Below are 14030 nucleotides of genomic sequence, written 5' to 3'. Positions count from 1 at the left end.
TTATGCGTGAAAGAGAAACATATTTACAAGGCAATGAAAAGTCACGCAGGGTGACTTTAAATGGCCTTGCAATTATGGGTAAGCCCATTGCACTGCGTGAATAAAAATGATGCACCCTCTGCACAATGGGCTTGTAAATAAGCCCTGAGCACATAGCAGTGTTGAAGGTGACTCTTAAAGCCAAATGTAGACTTTATGGCATGAGGACTAACAAGGACCTCAGCTGTGATTTGCCTCCAGTATTGAATGGGGAAGAGACTGTGGCTATTATTTTGCATTTTGTCTTTGAGTGCTTATATTAAAATATTACTTTCTTCAAACAAGTAAGTATTTGACTTGGACAATCACCTTATTGTGGTTACTGTTTGTACCTTATTATGGTTACTGTTTGTACTGTTTATACGCCTGTATATGCCTAATACCTCAACGAGTCTTGGACTGCTTGACCCTCGCTACAACTGAGAGTCTAGTGCTGAAAGGGGTAGCAGTTGCCCAGTTACACAGGACCCATAGTAGGTCAGGCCCTGGGGCATAAGGAGTAAACCAATTTAGCCCCCACGGTTGGGCCTAGTAACTGGTGCTTGCCCTCTGTCCCTCTGAAAAGTGTCCTGACAGTTCTGAAGTTTTCATTAATTAGATTAGGTGCTAGGAGCGGGCAGACAAAATAATAAATTGATTAGTCTTTCCTAATAGCAGCTCTATATAACCTCCTGGCAGACAGATATAAGGATTATATAAACACTCAACAAATAAATCATAAGCATATTAGATAGCCCTCTAGACATGGTCATGGTTTTCAAGATCCACCACCCCACTTATTCTTATAGATATTCTGAATTATATGATCCCAAGAAAACCTGCCACAGTAAATCTTCAAAATATTGAATATCTATAGATTTTTCTTACCTCCATCTTTTATTGGTGGTAGCGTTTCCTCCTTCAACTTAAAATCAGAATGTTTTGGGAACCCCTCAAAGTGTTTGACCAGCAGCCATGACTTGGATAACACCATCTTGAAGTGCCTGTGACAAATCAATAGAAAACTCTGCCATTAGGGCATCAACTACAAGTTTAATGTCATGGAAGCCTCTTATGCAGACATAATATAAGTATTAGGTAGGGTTCATGACAGCCGAGTCTGCTCATTGGAAGTAGAGCAGGAGATCGGAGTTGTTTTCTTTGCATTGTTAGAGAAGCATTCTACAAACACAGAATTCTTGCACATACCGGCAAATATAAACAAACATACATGTTTGTTGCATCAATAACTTCATTTTAAGATCCCTCCTTAAACATTTAACACATGTGTCATATGTGCCAGGAGGCATATTTGGAGCAGCTGTTGTGCTTTATAAAGATGTTCATTCATCTTGGAATGCTATAAAAAGGTTTTCTGTATTAGAAGAACTAGTCAGTTTCCAAATTCAACCACCACCCGACCTCACTTCCCCAGATAACCTCACCTCCAACTACAACACAAAAATGCCAGAACTTCTTCACGCTTTTGCCCCCTACAACTCAAGAAGTATCTCTTCCAGATCCTAGTTTAACAAATACCTAAACAAAGAGAGATGACAACTTAGACTTGCTGAAAGAACATGGAGACAACCACCCTCGCTGACCCATTTCTCGCTCCTCCCAGCAGAAAATATAAAAAACACATCTTCAGAAAAAATCCTCCTTCTTTCAAACCCTACTTGACCACTCCAGAAAGAGACTGCAGACATTTTCAACATCAAACAGCGAACCTCATCTTTCACACAACATTCAATTACTGACTCTACCAAGCAGAGTTCTCCAAATTCTAGTCTACAAAAATAGCAAACATCAAACTCTCACTGGACTCATCCACCTCCTCACCCCATACCAAAGATGTGCCCTCTAACAAAGAGGGTGCAGCCAGTGGTCACCTATAACGAATGGTGGTCCCCCCCCAAACTAACCTCCTCATTGAGCCAGAACACCAACCACAACCTCATATAACTGAAAAACTGTGCAACCTGGACTGATTTTGAAAATCTCAGAAGAAGAGATCTTTAAAATACTTGTTTGCATGAAGCCGATATCGCACCTCTACGACCCCCTTCCCTCTGCGCTTGTCAAAAATCTCAGACACATAATCTCCACTACATGAACGAAAATCATTAACTCCTCCTTATCCAGCTGCTCCATGCCAGCCTCCCTCAAACTTGGCCAAGTAACCCCCATCATCAAAAAGCCAGACGCTGACCAAAATGACCTTAACAATTACAGGCCTATAACTAACCTCACTCTCTTTGCTAAAACGAATGAAAAATGTGTGTTCTCACAACTCAACAACCACATTGAAAAATACAACCTGCATGACAACCTCCAATCTGGCTTCAAGAAAGGCTGAAGTACACAGACTGCAATTATGAATATCACTGATGACTTACACAGATTTCTTGAAGATGGCTAGGCCTGCCTCCTAATACTTCTAAACCTCACAGCGGCCTTTGATACTGTCAACCATAACATTCTCCTAAACACCCTCTCCCAGAGTACAAGCATCACAGGTACTGTCCTTCAGTGGGTTGCTTCTTACCTAAACCAATGCTCTCAGCTAATCAAACAAAAGAAATTCCACCTATACACCAGTTCCAGTCCCTCAAGGAGTCCCCCAAGGATCTATCCTATCTCCTGCCCTTTTCAACCTCTATATGGAACCCCTTGCAATGATCCTGAACAAGACAGAATTGCCTACCATCTCTATGCAGATGACACTCAAATCTACATTCAAATCTTGTCATCTAAAGACATACAGCACCTAAACAGCACTCACTCCATGGTACAATCCTGGCTGACCAACAAACACCTAAAGCTCAACCCCAACAAAACCGAACTCCTCTTCATCTAACCAAAAGGAAAGTCCTATCATGTCCATATCTGGCTTGATAACCTCACTGCCTTAAACTACACACCATCCATCTCCAACTCTGTTAAACCACTAGGGATTACACTTGACAGAAACCTGAACATGAAAGGGCATATTAACCCCTCAGCAAAAACTGCCTTCAACACGCTGAAACACCAAAAGAAAAATCAAACCTTTCATCCCCCTTATAGACTTAAGGACCTTGGCGCAATTCTTAGCCCTCTCTAAGTTGGACTACAGTAACGTAACGATCACTGGCTCCCCAAAAACACACCATATCCCTTTGAAAGACACACTCAACGCAGCCGCCAGACTACTCTCTGGGGAGAGTCGCTTTGACCATATCACTCAAGAAACTCAACTGGCTACAAACCGAAGCAAGATGTATATTCAAAACCGCCTGCATTACCCACAAAGCTCTCTACACTGAAAAACCAAAGTACCATGTTAGCAAACTATCAAAAGCCAGCCAAAAGAGGCCTCTACAGAGCTCTAACAGTACTCTTGATTCAGCCCAAATTCGAGTAAGAAAAATCATTTACTCCTTCTTATTCTGGCAATGCTTTTAAAATCTGTAATGCTCTGCCACAGGAGTTACGTGACAATCAATCAGTCCTTCACTTCAGTAAAAAACTTACATTACTTCTTCTCAACAAATATCTAACCGCCCCTCCAAATCAATTTGACTTGCCTTGATGCACCTTCCTCACATCAAAAAAAGAGCCTGAATATCACTACCTCTGAAAATAACTGTACCTCTATTCCTCCTACTTACGAAACACCCTACCATAACTACCTCCGAACTATATCGTTCACATATCCCACTGTCTATCGTATATTACTTACTGCATATGTAACTCTTGTAGATGCTGCCGTACAAATTCTTTAAAGCATTCTGATACCTAGTTCGCACTACACAAAATTCGAAAAATAAATAACTGAATAAAATACTGATTGACCCTGTTACTGCATGAATATTTTTATTAAAAGTACTTGTATAGCCACCCTCTAAGATCTATAATAAACTTACAGATAAACTTGAAAAGGATAGTTTACATTAAAATATGCCTTACTTCCTTCATATGCAATGATTGTAGGCAAGAATGTCCCTTAGAATAAATAGTTTGATGCTGTGCAACAAATGTTACGTTTTAATCTGGTCACATATTTATGACATAGGGCATTGATGAGGGTTTGGCGGAGCGACTGCGGTAAACTGGCCGCCCAGCCACGTCTCAAAGGCAGTAGTGTATGGGCAGCTAAAAAGTGGGGTATATCCAAAAACAAATGTTATATTAGTCTGCAGTCTGAATACAGTTCTTAAACATCAATAACTAGGCTGGCCTAAAATATTAAGATATTTCACAAAATATCCCATTACCCTTAACAAATTCCCACACACATTCCATCCTATGTCCTTTAGCATCTTAAAAGTTCACAACCCAGGTGCCTTTATTTTGATAGTAATTGATGATATTGCGGTTCTAATGTAGCACAGAACTGTGCCTTGCTACGGCCTGAAAGAAAAAGAGGACACTACAGAAAAATGGAAGCAGGAGTGCCCTATTCGCACGCTGACATATATTTGCTAAAAAATAAAACAAATCTGTGTTTTAGGTCAAAATATTGTTCTTACATCAAAATGCCATTATTTTTTTTTTAACATTTCAGTTTATGTATCACAAAAATAAGACACGTTACAATGCAAACATTTACAACACGTGCTTTTGCAACACGGTTTTTACATCGCAACATCCATTACAGCGCATGATTTTACAATGCCTGCCATCACAACGCATTTTTAGAAACTACCTTTACAACGCATTCCATTACAAGGCATACCATTAAACGCATAATACTTTTAGGGTAACAGTGGGGAAAGTGTTGGAAAGTATAGGGGTAAAATTGATAGCTAATGTGTATATTTACAGAAACTAACAATCTGATATTTGACTACAAAATGATTGCTGTTCATGCTGCTCAGGAAAAGTATTGATGATTGTTTTTCCTGCATGATGCCCCATCTATTTCATGACTGGTGAAGGCAGTTCATCATCTTTACCAGAGTTTCTTAACTTGGTGACTTATGTGGACCCCTCTTAATCATTACTGAAGCCCAGGGATCAGCACTGAATTATCATTGAACTCTGGGGACCCCCACGGAGTCATTACTGGAAGCCAGGAACATCAGCCTAAGCAATTTAAATAATTTGAACCACAAAACAGTAGTAAAAAAAAAAAATACAGAAATGTGCATTCATAAAAAAACAAATGTGCTGAAATATTTTCTTTATTTCACATACAATTATAAAAATAAAAAAAAACATTTTAATTTAAATGTGAAGGTTGGAGCTTTTCTAAATTCAATTGTGGCCATTTATCATCTGTACTATATTCTGTTTGATGCACTTGCATTGCTTTCACAAATCATTCCAAGGCTACCAACTTAGGGCTATTGTGGAAATCAATCGGGAGAACGCCCTCAAGCAGTCGGGGGTCCGACTGCCGAATCATGATGCGACCATCCGGCTGCCGATCGGGAAGTGCACTTTAACACTGTGCCTTGTGTTGTGGCCCAGAAAAAGGGCCACAGTACAAGCTGCAGTGTTAAAGAGCACTTCCTGCAAATCCATGCTGTGTGTGCCAGGTGGTGCCTGGCACACGGTGCATGGATGTGTGTGGGGGCTTTACATGTGCCCCCATGGTCACTTTACAGTGGCCTAAGAGGGACAGGGGCCCTGATCTGGGCCCCCAAAGTCAGTTTCTGACAGTCTTTTCATGGCAGCTGGACAGCCATGAAAAGGCTGTCGGAAAGAGACATTGTAATCCTGGCAGCGGTGCCTGCCTCTGCACCGCTCTCATTGGGGATTGCAATTCCGACCGCCACCCTGTTGGGATCAGTATATCCTGTGGGAGGTGGAGGTCTGTCCCCCGTCCCACAAGGGTCTGTCTGACCGCCTGCATCATTATGCGACGGTCGGACCGAAGGGCTTTCTGTCCGTGAGACCGCCACGGACGGACTACCTGTCGATGGCAGTCCCACCGACATCGTAATAAAACCCTTAATTTTTAGCCTCCAAATTAAAATTCCTTCACATTCAAATTGTTTTACATTTTTCAATTTACATTTTGTTTTTTGTCTATATGCACTTTATTAATCAATTAATAGTATTTAATGTTCTATGCAGCGCGGACCCCGGGTAGGCGTAGTGGATACCCACGCATCCCCGGCTACAGGTAAAAAAAAAAAAACGATTATGTATACTGATCAAGTTTTTTATGACATCGCTGTGCTTTGTAATTGTTGATGTACGTATGTGCACTTTTATGGTCCTTCGACCGAAATAAAGTTATCACTGACTGACTTCTTTTGTTCGGCTCCTGAACCTGTAAGATTTGTATCCCAGCTTCGCTCTATGACTCCAGAGTCCAGATCTAATTTCCAGTTTACAGCGTGAAACTGTGAGTTCTGTGTAACGTACCTTTAATTTTACCCGCTGCTCAGCCCAAGTAGATTTTCAGTGAGAAAGCATGGAGACCATTTGTCCTATGGTTTCAGTGTTTGTTGCGAGTGACATTACTATGCCAAAGTGGTAGATGGAAAACGAGCTGAGTGGACTGTTTCAAGCGTTGATTTAAAAACAAACTGCGGCGTTTTAGAAAATGTATAAATGTTCCCATGAATACAGTTCTTTTCCCAGGAGAGAACACTTCGCTTAATCGTTATAGCTTGCTCTCTACGTGCTATATTCGCGCTTCGCCTTTAAGGCTGGCTCATTTCATATCGTGATTTGGGAAACGAAGGTGGATCTACCCGCGATGCAAGTAAACGGTTGTGGTCGCACTGCTAGACTGCCGACCTTGGAGCTGGGAAATCAAGGTTCGAGCCCCGGTGTCGACTCCACATCCTAAGATTCTGGGCAAATCACTCAATCTCTCTGTGCCTACCGAAAACATGAATGTGTCCTTGTGTAACGTAACTGGTGCATATGTAAAGCGCTCCAATACCGTCGGGTCGAGTTAGCGCTGTATAAGTCTGCAAAAAACAAAAAAAAAACGGTTCCCTCTCTCGCCCCTATCCACCCTGCTAACTCCTATGAGCAGTTGCAGCCAGTCGTGTCTAAAACCGGTGGAAAGTTTCAGTTACGAAAATCCCCGAAGCGCAGGGAGAAAGAAAAGCTGCATCTCCGGAGGACGGAGTGTAGTTCCCCTCGCAATGAAATATACTTACCACAAATACTCCTCCTCGTCTTTCCTGCCAAAGCGCAGATCCGCTGTGCACTAATAAGTAAGCAGAGAGTGTCTTCTTACTTCCTCTCTGCCTGCGACTGTTAAGTCAATAATGTAGCTTTCTGGGCTCAGTGGTTCCACCCCCTCCCCTGGACGCCACACCTCTTAACTCTGACACACATACCAAGGTCCACCCAGTGCCCGGACGGCGCTCTTTGGACATTGCGAAGCCTTGCATAGCTGCCAAGTTTTCAGAATGCTCATGTGTGACCATTTGTTCCATGGGTTCAGTGAGCGTGGGAATGACATTACTATGCCAAAGTGTAGCATTTTGATTGTTTTATCGCAAGTAAACTGAAGCAATGAAGGCCACGTAGAGAGATGCATATGCTAAATGAGTACCTAATGTGCAATAAGAAGGTCTGCCTTCAAATTTGCTTAAAACGGTCCCCTACAATGGTAGTTAATAATATATATTGTGTGTAATACAATTTTAAATTCGCTAGCCACGAAACCACAGTGCCAACTAGGATTCAGATCACTTTCTCTCTGTTCTCTCACACGCACTCACACACACACACACACACATGGGGGGCTTGGGGGGGGGCAGACGACCACAGGGAGTTCCCCCCCCCCCCCGGCGGTTTGGGAGGGTGCGTGTGGGGGGGGCGTGGCTGGCCTTACGCCGGCCATTTTGCGTTTGGGCTACATTTTTGTAGCCGAAATGTAGCCCAATTATAAAGGGCTTGGGCGCCTTCTCCCGGCCACCATTTTAGGTGTTGGTGACCTGGTGGCTGGGAGTTCGGCGCGTGGTGTTTTTTGTCAGTTTAAATTTTCTTGCGTCTTGCGATGGCGGAAGGTGATTACCGCATCCTTGAGGCTCTCCGGCTTCTTAGTGAAGCGGGCCGGATGGACCTCGTTGTTGGACAGGTCGCGGTGGCCGCTTGTACATCGCCGAAACGGCAGAAATCTGTGTCGGTGAGTGAGCGGGGCCGCCAGCGTTTTAGAAAGGCGGCCCCAGCGTTTATAATGCAGCCGAGGGTTCAGGCAACGGCGGGTGAGGCAGGAGGAGCGAGCGATGGTAATTTAGTGGCGAGTGAGCCGGCTGCAGCGGTGCGCTCATATTCCTCCCCCGCGGTGAGAGGCAGGCGCGGGGGAGGGCGCGTGTCGAAGAGGCGGTCTTCTTCTTTGCCGGAGGCTCCGTTGCGTATTAAGAAGGAGGCGTGAGGCGTCTCTGTGCAGGGTACTGGTGGGGCGTTTCAGGAAGGCAGTTTCTTAGAGCGTGGGGAAGTTTCTCCTCGCGCGTTCGTTTTTAGCAAGGCAGGTGGCAGTACAGGCAGCATTGGGGGTTTGAGAGGCCAGTTGTCAGGTGATGGCTCGTCGAAGGGGCGTTTTTCTGGCCAATTGGGAGGGGAGCAGGATTTTGGGGTTTTATGCATGTCAGACAAGGCTGGTGAGCAGGGGGCAGGGAGCTGTGAGAGTCCTTTATTGTTTTCTTCCCCTTTATCTGTAAGGGGAGGTTTGGGGTCTGTGGGAGCGAGCTCTTTGGGAGAAGGGGAGTGGGCTCAGGTGGGGGGGTGGGGTTCTTAGCAGGATTTACTTTCTGTTCGACAGTATGGGGGTTCTAGGGCTTCGGGGTCTTTGGGTGGGGGGGTTTGCGGTCTCTGGTTTTTGAGGAGGGTCAGAGTCGGGCAGGGACGGGGGGGTGGCAGTGGGGATGAGGTTTTTGGTGATTTGGAGCCGGCTGGAGGGGACCTGGCTTGGGACGGTTTGGGTATTTTTCCCTCTTGGTCTGAAGGTGTTCGGGGAATTGGCGGGGAGGTTGCATCGGGCTTGTCTCAAGTTCAAGGGCGCGGCGAGGGTTTGGATTTAGGGGTGCGGCCAGGGGTCTGTGTCAGAGGTCTGGATCGCGTTGGGGAAGGAAGCTCGCGGGTTTGAGGGGTTACTCAGGACATGGGCTCTGCGTCTGCGGTGGTTCAGGCAATGTTGGATTGGAGTGGAGACGAGGAAGGTGTGGTTTCGCCGTTTTCGGGCGGTGTGCTTCATGCAGGTTTTTCCGGAAGTAGGCAGACTAGGGAGGTTTTTTCGAGTGGTCATAGGGCAAGTGGTTTGGTTAGCTTTCAGGGACCCAGCACACCAGCCCAACATTTTTCTTTACAGGACAAGAAGCGTAGCAGCGCAGCGGACTCGGTAGGGCGAGGTGCGGCCCACTTGCGCCGAGGAGAAGGGAGGGTGAGGCCTGGCGCGGCACATCCCGTACCAGCGGTGGATCTCGTCGCGGCCAGCGCACGAAGGTCCGGCGCGACCTCGTTGGTCCCAACGTCAAGACAGTCAAGGTGGACAGTTTTTTCAGATAAAATGGCTTGTCATGCCAGTCATCGGAGGGGGGAGGACCGGCGTGTACAGTCGGCTCCCCCGCAAAGTGGTCATTCAGGTCATGTTGGGGCTGGTAAGGCTCGTACGGTGGAATTTGATGAGGTATTGCAGGTGGAGGAGCCACTCTTGCTTGATTATGATGAGGATACCCCTGAGGAAGGGGAATTGCGGGAGTATGAGGAGGGAGGGCCCTCTCATGTTTCTTGTAGGTGTTTGCAGGATCCCAAGGGAGCGGTACCCCTAAAGCAGCCGGTGGTGGTGAAGAGCAAAGGAAAGCGCGGCCCATCGGTGAGGGCTCATCCTGTTGGGGATTCATGTCAGAAGCCGGCGCGGAGATCGGAGTCAATCCGAGCGTCCTCTTTAGAGCCAGGTGAGAGCGTTACAACACAGGCCAAACCTATTATGGTGTCTGTGGGGTCGGGGGGGAGGGGAGTGGGGGCGGGACGGAAGGAAGATTATATAAGGGTAGGTACGTAAAGGACACGGGAGTAGGCCCAGAGGATGGGGGAGTGGTTTTGGACGCTAAAGTGGAGAGTGGGTCTAACACAGGGGCTGGGTGGAAAAGAGCCGTTGGTGAGTAAAGAATTGAAAATTAAAAAGCTCCCTTATATGGGGGTGACTAAGCCCTTAGGCGCACACCTAATGCTCGCAACAAAGGAGCGCATATGGAAAGGGGAATATGTGGAGATTTTGAAGCTTTTGCACAGGGAGGTGAGATCTAAAGAGGGCTCTAAGGAGGAGGAGTATGAATTAGCCAAGTGCCCTAAAGTACTGTTGACAATTGAGAATTGGACAGCGGCATTTTTAATTTACGCCAGTGTGTACTGCGAGAAGTTCCCTGAGCGCTGCGTGGCTATATTTAAGTATATGGACGTCATACGGAAGGCCCAAATTACAGGTAGTGGTTTTGCATGGGCACAGTATGACGAAGAGTTCAGGGCTCGAATGGCTTGGGACTCAGAGGCAAAATGGGGTGAGTTGGATAATGATTTGTGGCAACATACAATGGGGGCGGCGCCAGGGGGTAAGACCATCTTTACAGCTAGTGGTTTGCCTCTAGTTTATCGACCCTTTCAGGGAAAGCCCACCCGGGGAGGGGTGGGAGGCTCAGCCGCGTCACAAACTGGATTTGGGGCATGTTGGGATTTCAACAAGGGTTTATGCACACGGGAATTTTGCAAATACCGGCACGAGTGCTCTAAGTGCGGGAAAAGACATCCTCTCGTTAACTGTTGGGGTATCAGACCGTCAGGCGGACAGCAAGGGCAGCAGGCAGGTGCGGGGATGTCTGGCGGTGTGCAGCAATCTCAGGGTGGATGGGGGGGTAGGGGAGCACAGGGTTCTGGGCCAAAGGGCTCCTACGCCAATTAAATTGGTGCAGCTTGAGGGAGCACTGAAGGGTTATGTGAATGTGGAGGCAAGACAGACACTTTTGGATGGTTTTCGGTGGGGTTTTCATTTGGGGTACCATGGGCCTCGGCTTAGGAGGTGGGCGGATAATTTGAAATCCGCATCAGAGCATAAATTGGTGGTGCGCGAGCAATTGAGCAAGGAAGTGCGTGAGGGGAGGATGGCAGGCCCTTTTGATGAGTGGCCAGTTCACAATTTGATCATTTCCCCTATTGGTGTGGTGCCCAAAAAGGAGGAAGGGCAGTTTCGGCTGATTCAACATTTGTCATGGCCTGAAGGGTCATCAGTCAACGATTTTATTGATGAAGATGCTGCATCGGTGTCATATTCCTCAGTTGACGTAGCCATGTCACTTGTAGTGACCGCGGGCGCAGCTGCAGGCATGGCAAAGTGTGATATCAAGTCGGCCTTTAGGCTGCTCCCGGTTCATCCGGATGATTGGCCTTTGCTGGGGATACATTTTGAAGGCAAATGGTATGTGGACAAGGCTCTACCAATGGGCTGTTCTGTGTCATGTGCTCTGTTCGAACTGTTCAGCACTTTTCTCCAATGGATTTTCACACAGCGCACAGGTCACAACTTGGTCACACACTACTTGGATGATTTCTTTTTTGTGGGTTCCCCAGGCTCCTCGGAATGCCAGCATGCTCTGGACACTTTTCACGAGCTTATGGAGGAGCTGGGGGTGCCGCTAGCACCGGAAAAGACAATGGGGCCTGATACTGTTATATCCTTTTTGGGTATTGAGCTTGATTCAGTGGCAATGCAGGCCCGTCTGCCTGAGGATAAAAAATGCAAAATGTTGGCTTTACTGGAAGGGATGTTGTCTAAACGGAAAGTGACAGTGAAAGACATTCAAGTGTTGTTGGGTCATCTGAATTTTGCCTGCAAGGTCGTCAGGGCAGGTAGGACTTCCTGCAGGCGCTTGGGCCGGGCTTTGGCGGGTCAGCATTTACCTCATCATCACGTGCGCTTGTCAGCAGGGGTGAAGGAGGACCTGCGTATGTGGTCTGTTTTCTTGCACTCCTTTTACGGGGTACCACTGGCTAGGGACGAGGATGTACAGTGGGATGTGCAAATGTTTTCGGATGCGGCAGGCAGTGATGGTTTTGGTATTTACTGGCAAGGACGGTGGTGTGCGGAGAAGTGGCAGCAGAATTGGAAGAATGGAGGGCGGAGCATTACTTTTTTGGAACTTTTCCCGCTATTGGTGGCGTTGACCATTTGGGGCAAAGAGCTGGAGCATAAGAAGGTGCTTTTCCGTGTAGACAACATGGCAGTGGTGCAAATAGTCAACAGGCAGTCAGCAAGGGATGAACAGATTTTAAAATTGTTGAGAGTGTTTGTGCTGGGCTGTTTGCGCTACGACATTTCATTCAGTGCTTTGCACGTGCCAGGTGTAGACAATGACATTGCGGATGCTTTGTCTCGTTCGCAGTGGGGGAGATTCCATGGGCTGGCCAAGGAGGCGGACAAGACACCGACCCTGATGCCGGAGCACCTCTGGTATGTCGGCAACGTAGAGTATTTCAACTGGTGGTAGGTTCTCTGTCCGTTTCCACTCGTGCAGCTTATTCTTTGGCGTGGAGGGAATTTTTGGCATCAGGAGCTTGTAAGAGGGAGGAGTCTTGGCGCAGTTCAGAAGATGTGGTACAGTTTATCTTGGACCTCATCGAGAAAGGTTTGTCTAGAGTTACTATTGCTGGGAAGTTGGCGGGTATTTCTTTTATGGGTAAGCTGTTTTGGGGCTATTCCCCTTCTGCTGGGGAAATAGGTAGGAGGATGTTTGAGGGCTGGGCGAGGGAGCGGGGAGGGGCTCTTATGTTTCGTTCACCTATTTCTTGGCAGACGTTAGCACGTTTGTTGGAAGCTTTGCCTGTAGTTTGCAGGGACGATTTTGAGGCTTCGTTGTTTGCTACCCTTATGGTGTTTATGTTTTTTGGGGCGTTTCAGGTTTCGGAGCTCCTTGGGACCAAAGTAAAGCGGGGCATCAGTTGGCAGGAGGTGTTCTTTACGGACACAGGTTTGAACATTTGGTTGTCCAGTGCAAAAACGGATCAGAGGGGTGTTGGTAAGGGGGTGTGGTTAGAGGCAGGAACCCCCAGTTGTACTTGTCCGCTGCGTTTGGCAAAGCAATGGAAGATCCTATCGGGGGGGGATGGGAGAGATTTGGTTTTCAAGCATATGAATATCTCACGTGTCACAGATTATCAGCTGCGTATGGTTTTGCGCAAAGGGTTACAGCGGATTGGTTTGGACGGGGCTCAGTTTGGGACTCATTCTTTTAGGATTGGAGCGGCAACTGAAGCGCATAACCGGGGTTGGTCTCAGGGTGACATTATGCGGCTAGGGCATTGGTCATCAGATTGTTTTCATGAATATGTGAGAACTAATGCAGTGGAGGCGCATGCGTCAACCCCCTTTTTGTGAGTCTCATTCTTGTTTCTCTTTTCAGGTTCTGTGGCTGGGCCCCACGCGAAGGAATTGACGGTGTGGATTGTGGGGCATTCCTTCATCAAATGGGCACATGTACAAGCGTGCAAAAGTTATTTTGGGGGAATGTTGGGGTTCAATGAATGTCTTTTTCGAATTATTTGGAAAGGTAAAGGTGGAATGCTTTGGAGGGAACTTATTCCGTGTTTGAATAGTGCCATGGTAAGGGGCCAATGTCCTGATATTCTTTTGATACATCTGGGCGAGAATGATCTTTGTCGTGTGAAAGGGGTGGTTTTATTGCGGGCAATGAAGAGGGATTTGGCCTTGTTGAAGGAGCGTTGGTCGGGTTGTCATGTGCTTTGGACGGAATTGGTCCCGCGGAGGGTGTGGAGAGGGGCGTTGAACCCCAGAGCCATTGATAGTGCACGGAGGAAGGTGAATGCAGAGATTTCGAGATTTTGCCGCGATCTGGGTTTCGGGAGAGTGACCCACAAGGATATTCGTTTTGATGCGGCGGAATTTTTTCGGGGTGATGGTGTGCATTTGTCAAGGATGGGCATGGACGTTTATTTGCTCGAAATTAGGGAGGTTTTGTCCCGGTGTGTGAACGTGCAGAGTCATGGTCAAGGGGTATAAAAGTTTTTCTATGTTGGGGGGCAGAAAGAGGGGTGGTTAGTGGTTA

At 46.9% G+C, this 14030-nt stretch overlaps 1 protein-coding gene across 2 annotated transcripts in view; it reads right to left on the bottom strand.

Moving 5' to 3' along the window:
- The window catches only part of LOC146866244 (prostaglandin reductase 1-like), a 336856-nt gene extending 329557 nt beyond the window's left edge, over positions 1 to 7299 (bottom strand). Inside the window, exons 1-2 of one of the 2 annotated variants that reach the window (XM_085634947.1) lie at positions 7128 to 7299; positions 907 to 1022 (exon numbers count right to left, since the gene is read on the bottom strand). In XM_085634947.1, coding sequence (XP_085491073.1) covers positions 907 to 1012 — 106 coding nt within the window. In that variant the 5' untranslated portion in view covers positions 1013 to 1022; positions 7128 to 7299. The remainder of the gene's footprint in view (positions 1 to 906; positions 1023 to 7127) is intronic. The other variant, XM_085634956.1, reaches the window with a different exon arrangement.
- Positions 7300 to 14030: the final 6731 nt, after the last annotated feature.

Source organism: Triturus cristatus, chromosome 2_1 (assembly GCF_964204655.1).
Source record: "Triturus cristatus chromosome 2_1, aTriCri1.1, whole genome shotgun sequence".
Lineage (NCBI taxonomy): Eukaryota > Metazoa > Chordata > Amphibia > Caudata > Salamandridae > Triturus > Triturus cristatus.
The sequence above is the reverse complement of the archived record's forward strand: the minus strand, read 5'-3'. Positions and strand labels throughout refer to the sequence as shown.